Genomic DNA, 14,565 nt, shown 5'->3' on the forward strand with positions numbered 1-14,565 from the left:
AGAGTGACTGTATTGCAGCCTGGGGGATTGGGCGATGGACAGTTTGGAGATGGACAGTGTGACTGTATTGCAGCCTGGAGATTTAGGCCATGGACAGTGTGACTATATTGCAGCCTGGCGGGATTGGGCGATGGACAGTGTGACTGTATTGCAGCCTGGGGGATTGGGCAATGGACAGTTTGGAGATGGACAGTGTGACTGTATTACAGACTGGGGGATTGGGTGACGGACAGTTAGTCGATGGAAATTGTGACTATATTACAGCCTGGGGAATTGGGCGATAGACAGTTTGGCTATAGACATTGTGACTGTATTGCAGCCTGGGGGATTGGGCGATGGACAGTCTGACTGTATTACAGCCTGGGGGATTGGGTGATGGACAGTTTGGCGATGCACATTTTGACTGCATTACAGCCTGGGGGATTGGACGATGGACAGTTTGGAGATGGACAGTATGACTGTATTACAGCCTGGGGGATTCGGTGATGCACAATTTGGCAATGGACATTGTGACTATATTGCAGCCTGGTGGGGTTGGGCGATGGAAATTGTGACTGTATTGCAGCCTGGGGGATTGGGCGATGGACAGTGTGACTGTATTGCAACCTGGGGGATTGGGCGATGGACAGTGTGACTGTATTGCAGCCTGGGGGGTTGGGCGATGGACAGTGTGACTGTATTACAGCCTGGGGGTTGGGCGACGGACAGTATGACTGTATTATAGTCTGGGGGTTGGGCGATGGACAGTGTGACTGTATTACAGCCTGGGGGATTGGGCGATGGACAGTGTGACTGTATTACAGCCTGGGGGATTGGGCGACGGACAGTATGACTGTATTATAGTCTGGGGGTTGGGCGATGGACAGTGTGACTGTATTACAGCCTGGGGGATTGGGCGATGGACAGTGTGACTGTATTACAGCCTGGGGGTTGGGCGATGGACAGTGTGACTCTATTGCAGCCTGGGGGTTGGGCGATGGACCTTGTCACTATTTTACAGCCTGGGGGTTGGGCGATGGACAGTGTGACTGTATTGCAGCCTGGGGGTTGGGCGACGGACAGTGTGACTGTATTATAGTCTGGGGGTTGGGCGATGGACAGTGTGACTGTATTACAGCCTGGGGGATTGGGTGATGGACAGTTTGGCGATGCACATTTTGACTGCATTACAGCCTGGGGGATTGGACGATGGACAGTTTGGAGATGGACAGTATGACTGTATTACAGCCTGGGGGATTCGGTGATGCACAATTTGGCAATGGACATTGTGACTATATTGCAGCCTGGTGGGGTTGGGCGATGGAAATTGTGACTGTATTGCAGCCTGGGGGATTGGGCGATGGACAGTGTGACTGTATTGCAACCTGGGGGATTGGGCGATGGACAGTGTGACTGTATTGCAGCCTGGGGGGTTGGGCGATGGACAGTGTGACTGTATTACAGCCTGGGGGTTGGGCGACGGACAGTATGACTGTATTATAGTCTGGGGGTTGGGCGATGGACAGTATGACTGTATTACAGCCTGGGGGATTGGGCGATGGACAGTGTGACTGTATTACAGCCTGGGGGATTGGGCGATGGACAGTGTGACTGTATTACAGCCTGGGGGTTGGGCGATGGACAGTGTGACTGTATTGCAGCCTGGGGGTTGGGCGATGGACCTTGTCACTATTTTACAGCCTGGGGGTTGGGCGATGGACAGTGTGACTGTATTGCAGCCTGGGGGTTGGGCGACGGACAGTGTGACTGTATTATAGTCTGGGGGTTGGGCGATGGACAGTGTGACTGTATTACAGCCTGGGGGATTGGGCGATGGACAGTGTGACTGTATTACAGCCTGGGGGTTGGGCGATGGACAGTGTGACTGTATTGAAGCCTGGGGGTTGGGCGATGGACAGTGTGGCGATGGACAGTGTCACTGTATTGCAGCCTGGGGGATTGGGCGATGGACATTGTGACTGTATTACAGCCTGGGGGATTGGGCGATGGACAGTATGGCGATGGACATTGTGACTGTATTACAGCCTGGGGATTGGGCGATGGACAGTGTGACTGTATTACAGCCTGGGGGATTGGGCGATGGACAGTGTGACTGTATTACAGCCTGGGGGATTGGGCGATGGACAGTGTGACTGTATTACAGCCTGGGGGATTGGGCGATGGACAGTGTGACTGTATTACAGCCTGGGGGTTGGGCGATGGACAGTGTGACTGTATTACAGCCTGGGGGTTGGGCGATGGACAGTGTGACTGTATTACAGCCTGGGGGTTGGGCGATGGACAGTGTGACTGTATTACAGCCTGGGGGTTGGGCGATGGACAGTGTGACTGTATTACAGCCTGGGGGTTGGGCGATGGACAGTGTGACTGTATTGCAGCCTGGGGGTTGGGCGATGGACAGTGTGACTGTATTACAGCCTGGGGGTTGGGCGATGGACAGTGTGACTGTATTACAGCCTGGGGGTTGGGCGACGGACAGTGTGACTGTATTGCAGCCTGGCGGGGTTGGGCAATAGACAGTGTGACTGTATTGCAGCCTGGGGGATTGGGTGACGGACAGTTTGGCGATGGACATTGTAACTGTTTTACAGCCTGGGGGATTGGGCGATGGACATTGTGACTGTATTACAGCCTGGGGGATTGGGCGACGGACAGTTTGGCGATGGACATTGTGACTGTATTACAGCCTGGGAGATTGGGCGATAGACATTCTGACTATATTGCAGCCTGGGGGTTTGGGCGATAGACATTGTGACTATATTGCAGCCTGGGGGATTGGGCGATCGACAGTTTGGAGATGGACAGTGTGACTGTATTGCAGCCTGGCGGGGTTGGGCAATGAACAGTGCGACTGTATTGCAGCTTGGGGGATTGGGCAATGGACAGTCTGACTGTATTACAGCCTGGGGGATTGGGTGATGGACAGTTTGGCGATGCACATTTTGACTGCGTTACAGCCTGGGGGATTGGGCGATGGACAGTATGACTGTATTACAGCCTGGGGGATTCAGTGATGGACAATTTGGCAATGGACATTGTGACTATATTGCAGCCTGGTGGGGTTGGGCGAAGGAAAGTGTGACTGTATTACAGCCTGGGGGACGGGGCGATGGACAGTATGACTGTATAGCAGCCTGGGGGATTGGGCGATGGACAGTTTGGAGATGGACGGTATGACTGTATTACAGCCTGGGGGATTGGGTGACGGACATTTTGGCGATGAACATTGAGACTGTATTACAGCCTGGGGATTGGACGATGGACAGTTTGGAGATGGATATTGTGTCTGTATTGCAGCCTGGGGGATTGGGCGATGGACAGTGTGACTGTATTGCAGCCTGGGGGATTGGGTGATGGACAGTTTGGAGATGGACAGTGTGACTGTATGGCAGCCTGGGGATTGGGCGATAGACAGTGTGACTGTATTAGAGCCTGGGGGATTGGGCGATGGACAGTGTGACTGTATTGCCGCCTGGGGGTTTGGACGATGGACAGAGTGACTGTATTGCAGCCTGGGGGATTGGGCGATGGACAGTTTGGAGATGGACAGTGTGACTGTATTGCAGCCTGGAGATTTAGGCCATGGACAGTGTGACTATATTGCAGCCTGGCGGGATTGGGCGATGGACAGTGTGACTGTATTGCAGCCTGGGGGATTGGGCAATGGACAGTTTGGAGATGGACAGTGTGACTGTATTACAGACTGGGGGATTGGGTGACGGACAGTTAGTCGATGGAAATTGTGACTATATTACAGCCTGGGGAATTGGGCGATAGACAGTTTGGCTATAGACATTGTTACTGTATTGCAGCCTGGGGGATTGGGCGATGGACAGTCTGACTGTATTACAGCCTGGGGGATTGGGTGATGGACAGTTTGGCGTTGCACATTTTGACTGCATTACAGCCTGGGGGATTGGACGATGGACAGTTTGGAGATGGACAGTATGACTGTATTACAGCCTGGGGGATTCGGTGATGCACAATTTGGCAATGGACATTGTGACTATATTGCAGCCTGGTGGGGTTGGGCGATGGAAATTGTGACTGTATTGCAGCCTGGGGGATTGGGCGATGGACAGTCTGACTGTATTACAGCCTGGGGATTGGACGATGGACAGTTTGGAGATGGATATTGTGTCTGTATTGCAGCCTGGGGGATTGGGCGATGGACAGTGTGACTATATTGCAGCCTGGGGGATTGGGCAATGGACAGTGTGACTGTATTGCAGCCTGGAGGATTGGGCGATGGAATGTTTGGAAATGGACAGTGTGACTGTATTGCAGCCTGGCGGGATTGGGCAATGGACAGTGTGACTGTATTGCAGCCTGGGGGAATTGGGCAATGGACAGTTTGGAGATGGGCAGTGTGACTGTATTACAGCCTGGGGGATTGGGTGACAGACAGTTTGGCGATGGACATTGTGACTGTTTTACAGCCTTGGGGATTCGGCGATGGACAGTTTGGACATGGTCAGTGTGACTGTATTGCAGCCTGGGGAATTGTACAATGGACAGTTTGGAGATGAACATTGTGTCTGTATTGCAGCCTGGGGGATTCGGCAATGGACAGTTTGGACATGGTCAGTGTGACTGTATTGCCGCCTGGGGGTTTGGACGATGGACAGAGTGACTGTATTGCAGCCTGGGGGATTGGGCGATGGACAGTTTGGAGATGGACAGTGTGACTGTATTGCAGCCTGGGGGAATGGGCAATGGACAGTTTGGAGATGGACAGTGTGACTGTATTACAGACTGGGGGATTGGGCGACGGACAGTTTGGCGATGGACATTGTGACTATATTACAGCCTGGGGGATTGGGCGATGGACAGTGTGACTGTATTACAGCCTGGGGGATTGAGCGATGGACAGTGTGACTGTACTGTGGCCTGGGGGATTGGGCGATGGAATGTTTGGAAATGGACAGTGTGACTGTATTGCAGCCTGGCGGGATTGGGCAATGGACAGTGTGACTGTATTGCAGCCTGGGGGATTGGGCAATGGACAGTTTGGAGATGGACAGTGTGACTGTATTACAGCCTGGGGGATTGGGTGACAGACAGTTTGGCGATGGACATTGTGACTGTTTTACAGCCTGGGGGATTCGGCGATGGACAGTTTGGACATGGTCAGTGTGACTGTATTGCAGCCTGGGGAATTGTACGATGGACAGTTTGGAGATGAACATTGTGTCTGTATTGCAGCCTGGGGGATTCGGCAATGGACAGTTTGGACATGGTCAGTGTGACTGTATTGCAGCCTGGGGGATTGGGCGATGGACAGTGTGACTGTATTGCAGCCTGGGGGATTGGGCGATGGACAGTGTGACTGTATTGCAGCCTGGGGGATTGGGTGATGGACAGTTTGGAGATGGACAGTGTGACTGTATGGCAGCCTGGAGATTGGGCGATAGACAGTGTGACTGTATTGCCGCCTGGGGGTTTGGACGATGGACTGAGTGACTGTATTGCAGCCTGGGGGATTGGGCGATGGACAGTTTGGAGATGGACAGTGTGACTGTATTGCAGCCTGGGGGATTGGGCGACGGACAGTTTGGAGATGGACAGTGTGACTGCATTACAGACTGGGGGATTGGGCGACGGACAGTTTGGCGATGGACATTGTGACTATATTACAGCCTGGGAAATTGGGCGATGGACAGTTTGGCTATGGACATTGTGACTGTATTTCAGCCTGATGGATTGGGCGATGGACAGTGTGACTGTATTACAGCTTGGGGGATTGGGCGATGGACAGTGTGACTGTATTACAGCCTGGGGGATTGAGCGATGGACAGTTTGGAGATGGACAGTGTGACTGTATTGCAGCCTGGGAGATTGGGAGATTGGGAGATTGAGCGATGGACAGTTTGGAGATGTATTACAGCCTGGGGGACTGGGCGATGGACAGTTTGGCGATGGACATTGTGACTGTATTGCAGCCTGGGGGACTGGGCGATGGACAGTTTGGCGATGGACATTGTGACTGTATTGCAGCCTGGGGGATTGGGAGATGGACATTGTGACTGTATTGCAGCCTGGGGGATTGGGAGATGGACATTGTGACTGTATTGCAGCCTGGGGGATTGGGAGATGGACATTGTGACTGTATTGCAGCCCAGGCTGTTGCACAGTTTGGAGATCAACTCTGGCACTATCTGTAAGGAGTTTGTACATTCTCCCCGTGACCGTGTGGGTTTCCTCCAGGTGCTCCAGTTTCCTCCCAAAGATATACCAGTTGGTCGGTCAATTGGTCACTGTAAATTGTCCTGTGATTAGGCTAGTGTTAAACCGGTGAGTTGCTGGACAGTGTGGCTCAAGGTGCCATTCCACGCTGTGTCTCTACACAAATAAGCATTTGAAAGGTACATGAAGAGGAAAGTTTTAAAGCAAGTTTCATGGTTTACCATTTAGCAAGGGGTTCGTGAACCCCATGTTGGGAACCTTTGACAGACATGGGCCAGATGTGGGTACATGGGCCAGATGTGGGTACATGGGCCAAATGTGGGTACATGGGCCAAATGTGGGTAAATGGGAATGTTGGTCAGCATGGTGCAGATGGGCTGAAGGGCATTTTCCATTACTCTAATTCCCCACCTCCACACATGCTGTTTGACCTGCTGGACCCCACACAGACTGTGTTTTAATGGGTTTGCTCGATCTGGCATTGGGTACAGACACCTACCTGGCAGAGTCTTGGTCCCTGGTTTCGGGGTGAGACCCCGAGCTTGAATCACCTCCACTTCCAGCTGCCCATCTCGTTCCAGAATTCCCATTTCAACGTCACCTGTTGGGAAAGAAAGAGGGCTGAGGATTTACTGCAACGCCCCATCTGTAGCCATCACCCCCCCCCAGAAAGAGAGAGGAAGGCGTATCCCCTTCTGGACATCCCAAGCCGCTTCTAGTGTAGACACAATTGTGAAATTAATTGCAACAGACGGCTGTCGAGGGCAAGTCATTGAGTATATTTAAAGCTGAGGCTCATAGGTTCTTGATTAGTAAAGGCATCAAAGGTTACGGGGGGAAGACAGGAGAATGGGGTTGAGAGGGATTTTTAAAAATCAGTCATGATGGAACGGCAGAGTGGTCTCAAGCGGCCGAATGGCCTCATTCTGCTCCTTCTGCTCTTACAGTAATTTATTGCACCCAACTACAGATCAAGTCCCACACAGCGCAATGTAATAACGATCAGACCATCTCCTCCGAGTATCTGATTGAGAGCTTAATTTCACCCCAGGATTCTGGGTGAACTTAGACCATTAATATCCCCTCCTAAGAATCGTCAGTGTCATTGGTCCTCAGTAGTATTCCCCTCCCTCAGTGTGACCCTCCCTCAGTACCCAGTACCACCCCTCCCACAGTGTGACCCTCCCCCGGTACCACCACTCCCACAGTGTGACCCTCCCCCGGTACCACAACTCCCTCAGTGTGACCCTCCCTTGGTACCGCCCCTCCCACAGTGTGACCCTCCCTCGGTACCACCCCTCCCACAGTGTGAATCTCCTTCGGTACCGCCCCTCCCACAGTGTGACCCTCCCTCGGTACCACCCATCCCCACAATGACCCTCCCTCGGTACCACCCCTCCCACAGTGTGACCCTCCCTCGGTACCGCCCCTCCCACAGTGTGAATCTCCCTCGGTACCGCCCCTCCCACAGTGTGACCCTCCCTCGGTACCGCCCCTCCCACAGTGTGACCCTCCCTTGGTACCGCCCGTCCCACAGAGTGACCCTCTCTCGGTACCGCTCCTCCCACGGTGTGACCCTCCCTCGGTACCGCTCCTCCCACGGTGTGACCCTCCCTCGGTACCGCCCCTCCCACGGTGTGAATCTCCCTCGGTACCGCCCCTCCCACGGTGTGACCCTCCCTCGGTACCGCCCCTCCCACGGTGTGACCCTCCCTCGGTACCGCCCCTCCCACAGTGTGACCCTCCCTCGGTACCGCTCGTCCCACAGTGTGACCCTCCCTCGGTACCACCCCTCCCAGTGTGACCCTCCCTCGGTACCGTCCCTCCCACAGTGTAAACCCTCCCTCGGTACCGCCCATCCCACAGTGTGACCCTCCCTCGGTACCGCCCGTCCCACAGTGTGACCCTCCCTCGGTACCGCCCCTCCCACAGTGTGACCCTCCCTCGGTACCGCCCCTCCCACAGTGTGACCCTCCCTCGGTACCGCCCCTCCCACAGTGTGACCCTCCCTCGGTACCACCCCTCCCACAGTGTGACCCTCCCTCGGTACCGCCCCTCCCACAGTGTAAACCCTCCCTCGGTACCGCCCGTCCCACAGTGTGACCCTCCCTTGGTACCACCCCTCCCACAGTGTGACCCTCCCTCAGTGCAGATCTCAGTCTATGTTGAATTGCTGATCCCTGGACTAAGTGCGGTTATCTCCTACAACCGTCCATCTCAGATAAGAGTGCTGTCCATTGATTTCTGACCCAAATCTTTCACAACACTGCAGCATTAAATTAGAGTTTTATCCTGAAACCCTCAGAGGCTCCTGTTATCACAGTCGGCTCCCCGGCAGAGCTGTGTTGGTATGAAAGATGTGATTTAATTAATGAACAAATTGCATCTCAAACCATGATACCCACATCAGAGTGTCTGAGTTTCTCAGTGCTGACCATCTGCTGCTCTGAGATTAATATCTTTCTTGACAAACTGTAATAAAATTAAATAAGAAATTTATTTTAAATTAATTAAAATGTTAGGGCTGGTCGAAAGCCCAGCTGAAGGTTATTCCATCTCTGGCATTTGGCAATGTGCAAAGAGGAAGAAATCATCAGTCAGTTCTTGTGAGGTTTAAAGACAAGGAGTAGTTTTATTTGTCACAGATATGTTGAAACAGCAAAACGGACAGTGAAATGCCTCATTTGCATCAACAAGGATGTGCTGGGCAGCCCGGACAACACTTCCGACACCAATGTAGCACGCCCACAACTCACTGACCTTGACCAGTGCATCTTTGGAACATGGGAGGAAACCGGAGTACCCAGAGGGAATCTGCATGGTCACGGGGAGAATGTACGAACTCCGTACCAACAGCAGCGGGAATTGAACCTCAGTTGGCGATCGCTGGTGCCGTAAAGTGATTCAGCTAAACACTGTGCTAGAATACCACCCCACTCCTTTACTGTCTTCCCTCGAGGTGGATCGAGAACTTCAAAACTTGAACAACAGTTTGAATAAAGGGTTATTGGAATGGAGGGGGGTGGGGGGCATTGTTCATGTGGTTGTCAAATACATACCAGGATGCAGAACAGTTGGAAATCTAACTGAGTTTAATTCAGGTTTCTGTGGGGTGATGCATTCTCGGAGGGCAGGTGCAAGAGGAAAGCGTACAGAAAGTGCAGGAACACTGGTGTATTTAGGATGCACGTCCACATCTCCCTGAAAGTGACAAGACAATTAGATAAAGAAGGCATTTGGTATGCTTGCCTTCAGCAGTCGAAGTACTGGGCATCTAATCAGGAAGTGATGTTGCAGCCATGGAAAATTTTGATTAGCTTATATTTGAAGTGTGTGTGAGAAGGTCAGGTCGCTGCAACACAGGAACGATGTGGAGGCTTTGGAGAGGGTGCAGAAGAGGTTCAGCCCGGGATGCTGACACAAGGAACTGTGGGTGTTGAAATCTGGAGAGCTAACACAGGCTCTCAATGCAAAATGCTGACCATCTCTTTGCCTCCACAATGCTGCCTGACCCATCTATTTTTCACCAAAATGTTACCCAGATTGGAGAGGAGAGGTCAGATAAATTGTCTTACTGCTCATTTCTAGTCACCTATTAGTGACAAAAGTCAGGGCTATTTGAATATAAACGCTCAACAGACGCTCTTTAGAAACTGTTCAGCAACGGTCCGCTGTCCTAATTAAGCAGCAGCCCCGATAAACCAATGGGCCAATTAACCAGAATCCACTGTGTATATACACATACAATGTAATGCATTAAAATTACTATGTTACAATTAGAAATATATTAAAAATAGGTAAGTAGTGCAAAAAGACAGCAAAATAGTGAAGTAGTCTTCATGGGTTCAGATGGGATGAGTCAGATATGCATCATGGTTAGCACAGATACGTAGGCTGATGGGCCTATTCCTGCACTGTATTGTTTTATGTTCAAACACCGTCTGGGGCTACTTTCTAAACACTTCCATTTAATTTAACATCGGCCAGCAGCTTTGTTGGAGATGCAACACATGGTCCTGCACTGCCACCGTGTGGTGGACAACAGCACTACAGCTAGATCAGAGACTCAGCTGCAACTCAGAAACAAAATGCTGGAGGATCTCAGAATCAGAATCAGGTTTATTATCACCAGCATGTGTCGTGAATTTTGTTAACTTAGCAGCAACAGTTCAATGTAATACATAATATAGAACAAAAAGAAAATAATAATAATAAATAACTAAATCAATTACATTTTACGTATATTGAATACATTAAAAATCGTGCAAAGAACATTAATAATATACATTTTAAAAAGTGAGGTAGTGTTCACCGGTTCAATGTCTATTTCGGAATCAGATGGCAGAGGGGAAGAAAGTGTTCCTGAATCACTTAGCGTGTGCTTCAGGTTTCTGTATCTCCTACCTGATTGTAACAGTGAGAAAAGGGCATGCCCTGGGTGCTGGAGGTCCTTAATAATGGATGCTGCCTTTCTGAGACACCGCTCCCTGAAAATGTCCTAGGTATTTTGTAGGCTAGTACCTAAGATGGTACCAACTAAATTTACAACCCTCTGCATCTTCTTTTGGTCCTGTGCAGTAGCTCCCCGCGCCCCCCCCCATACCAGACAGTGATGCAGCCTGTCAGAATGCTCTCCACAGTACAACTATAGAAGTTTTTGAGTGTATTTGTTGACATACCAAATACCTTCAAACTCCTAATGAAGTATAGTTACTGTCTTGCCTTCTTTATAACTGCATCGATATGTTGGGACCAGGTTAGATCTTCAGAGATCTTGACACCCAGGAACTTGAAACTGCTCACTCTCTCCACTTCTGATCCCTCTATGAGAATTGGTATGTGTTCCTTCATCTTACCCTTCCTGAAGTCCACTTATGTCCTTGAATACTCCTGCCAGTTGGTTGGCACAGGTTTTCAGAACCTTACCAGGTACTCCATAGGGACCTTCCTCCTTGTGAGGGTTCACTCTCTTTAAAGACAGGCTAACATCAGCCTCTGAGACAGAGATCACAGGGTCATCAGGTGCAGCAGGGATTTTCACAGCTGTAGTTATGTTCTCCCTTTCAAAGCGGGCATAGAAGGCGTTGAGTTCATCTGGTAGGGAAGCATATCTGCCATTGATGCTATTGGGTTTCGCTTTGTAGGAAGTAATATCTTGCAGATCCTGCCAGTGTTGTCGTGCATCCGATGTCACCTCCAACTTTGTTCAAAATTGTCTCTTCGCCCTTGAAATAACCGGCTGCAAATCATACCTGGTTTTCTGGTACAGGGCTGGGTTGCCAGACTTGAATGCCACAGATCTAGCCTTCAGCAGATGACATCCTCCTGATTCATCCATGGATTTTGGTTTGGGAATGTATAGCAAGTCTTTGTAGGCATACATTCATCTACAAAGGTCTTAATGAAGTCGGTAACAACTGCAGCATACCCAGATTTGAAGATGAATCTCTGAATACAGTCCAGACCACTGATTCAAAGCAGTCCTGTAAGTGCTCCTGTGCTTCCCTTGTCCAAACCTTCTTGGTCCTCACTTCAGTCTTCAGTCTCTGCCTATACTCGGGGAGTAGAAGTACAGCTAGGTGATCAGACTTCCCAAAGTGAGGGCGTAGAATAACACGGCAGGCATTCCTGATGATGGTGTAGCAATGGTCCAGTATGTTGTTTCCTCTGGTATTGCAAGTGTTCTGTTGATGGTAGTTGTTTAGTGATTTTTTTCAGACTGGCCTGGTTAAAATCCCCCAAAACGATGGTGAAGGCATTAGGGTGCGCTGTTTTGTGCATGTTGATCCCATTGCTCAGATCATCTAAAGCCTGCTTGACATTGGCCTGAGGTGGAATGTAAACTGCTACCAAAATGACCCCAGAGAACTCCCGTGGTAGGTACAAAGGACGGCACTTTACTGCTAGATATTCCAGGTCTGGTGAGCAGAATTGGGACACCACTGATATGTTTGTGCACCAAGAAGGGTTGATCATGAGGCATACTCCTCCACCTCTGCTTTTGAGAGACTCTGTAGATCTATCCTGACCATGTATAGCAAACCCGTTGATCTGGATTGCTGCATCCAGTACGGAAGGGGTTAACCAGGCTTCTGTTAAACGATCAGAGTTGTTTCCATCAGTTTCAAGCAGCGATAGTTTGGTTAATCGCATTAAGACATGTTTGTTGACTGTACTGACCTTGGAAGCAGTTGTGCTTTTTAGCTGTATCAGGCTGAAACGAGAATATTTAATCATATCCATTGAGAGTTCTGCTGCTACTCGAATCGCCTTGAGGCGCCAGACTTAATGGAAGAAATAAACACTGGACTTTTCTGGCCAAGACCTTTCATCAGGGCTAGAAAGAAAAGAGGCAGAAGATTTACAGTGACGCTCCAAGTCTGTGCTGGCTCCAGGACTCTTGGTGGAGTTGCTTTAGAACTAAAGCTCTGGCAAAAATCTAAAAGGGGCAGACAGGTCTACAGTGTAGATAACAACACACAAGTGTCTACATTTCTGGGTATCCTTAGTTTGTGTTTGTTGTTAATGTAAACAGCACATTTCACTGTCTGTTTCGATGTACACGTGATAAGTTCAGAATCAGAATCAGGTTTTTTATCGCCGGCATGTGATGTAAGATTTGTTAATTTAGCAGCAGTTCAATGCAATCTGAATTAATGAATCGGAATCTGGAAAAGCCAATCCTGGGCAGTTCTGATCATCCAGCAGCAACACTGGGCCAGGCTTTCTCTCAAGATTGCTGTTCCACGGTTTATACAATCCTTTATCCCTGATTTTTCCCCTCCCCTCTAGAGGGCATTTAAAGTGAGAGGGGTTACATTCAAAGGAGATTTGTGGGGAAGTGGTGGGGAGGCAAATACAACAGGGGCATTTAATAGGCAGAATTGGGCCATTTGACCTATCCGGTTTGCTCCACCATTCAATCATGGCTTACTTATTTTCCCTCTCATCCCCATTCTCCCTGTTAACCTTTGATGCCCTTTTTAATCAAGTTATCAACCTCCACTCTAAATATACCCCCCAAAGACTTCACCTCCACAGTCCAGTCAACTTCCCTTTGCTAGGTCGTGATGCAATCCCTCTCGAAGGCCACAATATATGTCACTCTTAACTTTCTGCCAGTCCAGTCCTCCAAGGCCACTACATAATACAGCCCGGGCAATCACAGGCAAAGCACTCCCAGCCACTGAGCGCACTGACCAGGAGCACTGCCACAAGAAGGAAGCATCCATCACCAAGGACTCCCACCACACAGGCCATGCCCCTTCTCCCTCCTACCATCAGGAAGGGGGTACAGGAGCCCTAGGTCCCACTCCCCGATTCAGGAACAGTTATTTTTCTTGGATATAACCACTGCCATCAATAGCCAGTAACTTCCCTTTCGGAGTTGACCTTTGACCTGCATTTTTGCAGTGTGAACTGAAGTCTCGATGGCGCAGGGCGGTTGTGGCGTGGTGCATACGGGCTGAAGTGAAGCAGTGGGGCCTGGACCTGAGAGTGGGGAATGAGACCATGCTTGGCTGTTGCTGGCACAGACTTAGCTGCAATTTGATGGGGCAGAACCAGTGTAAATGGAGGCGAGGCAGTATCGAAGCAGCTGGGCCAGGGCCGGAGGCGAGGGACAGGCCAGTTCCGCTCGCTGATCCACAAGATTTATTCGTCTCTGCACTGAACTGAGGCCGTGGCCTACAACTAACAGGGTTCTGGAGCGGCTGTGACTGGCTTCATAAACACAAAGTAATCTGCAGATGCTGGGGTCAAAGCAACACTCACAACACGCTGGAGGAACTCAGCAGGCCGGGCACCATCCGTGGAAATGATCAGTCGACGTTTCGGGCCGGAACCCTTTGTCAGGACTGTAGGGGAAAGGGGCAGAGGCCCTATAAAGAAGGTGGGGGGAGGGTGGGAAGGAGAAGGCTGGTAGGTTCCAGGTAAAGAACCAGTAAGGGGAAAGATAAAGGGGTGGGGGAGGGGAAGCAGGGAGGGGATAGGCAGGAAAGGTGAAGAGAGAATAGGGGAAAACACAATGGGTAGTAGAAGGAGGCGGAACCATGAGGGAGGTGATAGGCAGCTGGGGGAGGGGGCAGAGTGACATAGGGATAGAGGAAGGGAGGGGAGGGAACTACCGGAAGTTGGACAATTCTATGTTCATACCAAGGGGCTGGAGACTACCTAGACGGTCTATGAGGTGTTGCTCTTCCAACCTGAGTTTAGCCTCATCATCGCAGTAGAGGAGGCCATGTATGGACATATCGGAATGGGAGTGGGAAGCAGAATTGAAATGGGTGGCTACTGGGAGATCCTGTCCATTGTGCCAAAACAGACAGGATCTCCCAGTAGCCACCCACTTCAACTCTGCTTCCCACTCCCATTCCGATA

The 14,565-nt window shown here is 50.6% G+C and overlaps 1 protein-coding gene across 1 annotated transcript in view; it reads right to left on the reverse strand.

Annotated features, from left to right (window-relative positions):
- Positions 1-14,565, reverse strand: part of LOC134342641 (regulating synaptic membrane exocytosis protein 4-like) — a 143,760-nt gene that overhangs the window by 43,603 nt on the left and 85,592 nt on the right. The window contains exon 4 of the mRNA XM_063041004.1: positions 6,686-6,787. Coding sequence (XP_062897074.1) covers positions 6,686-6,787 — 102 coding nt within the window. The remainder of the gene's footprint in view (positions 1-6,685; positions 6,788-14,565) is intronic.

Source organism: Mobula hypostoma, chromosome 2 (assembly GCF_963921235.1).
Source record: "Mobula hypostoma chromosome 2, sMobHyp1.1, whole genome shotgun sequence".
Lineage (NCBI taxonomy): Eukaryota > Metazoa > Chordata > Chondrichthyes > Myliobatiformes > Myliobatidae > Mobula > Mobula hypostoma.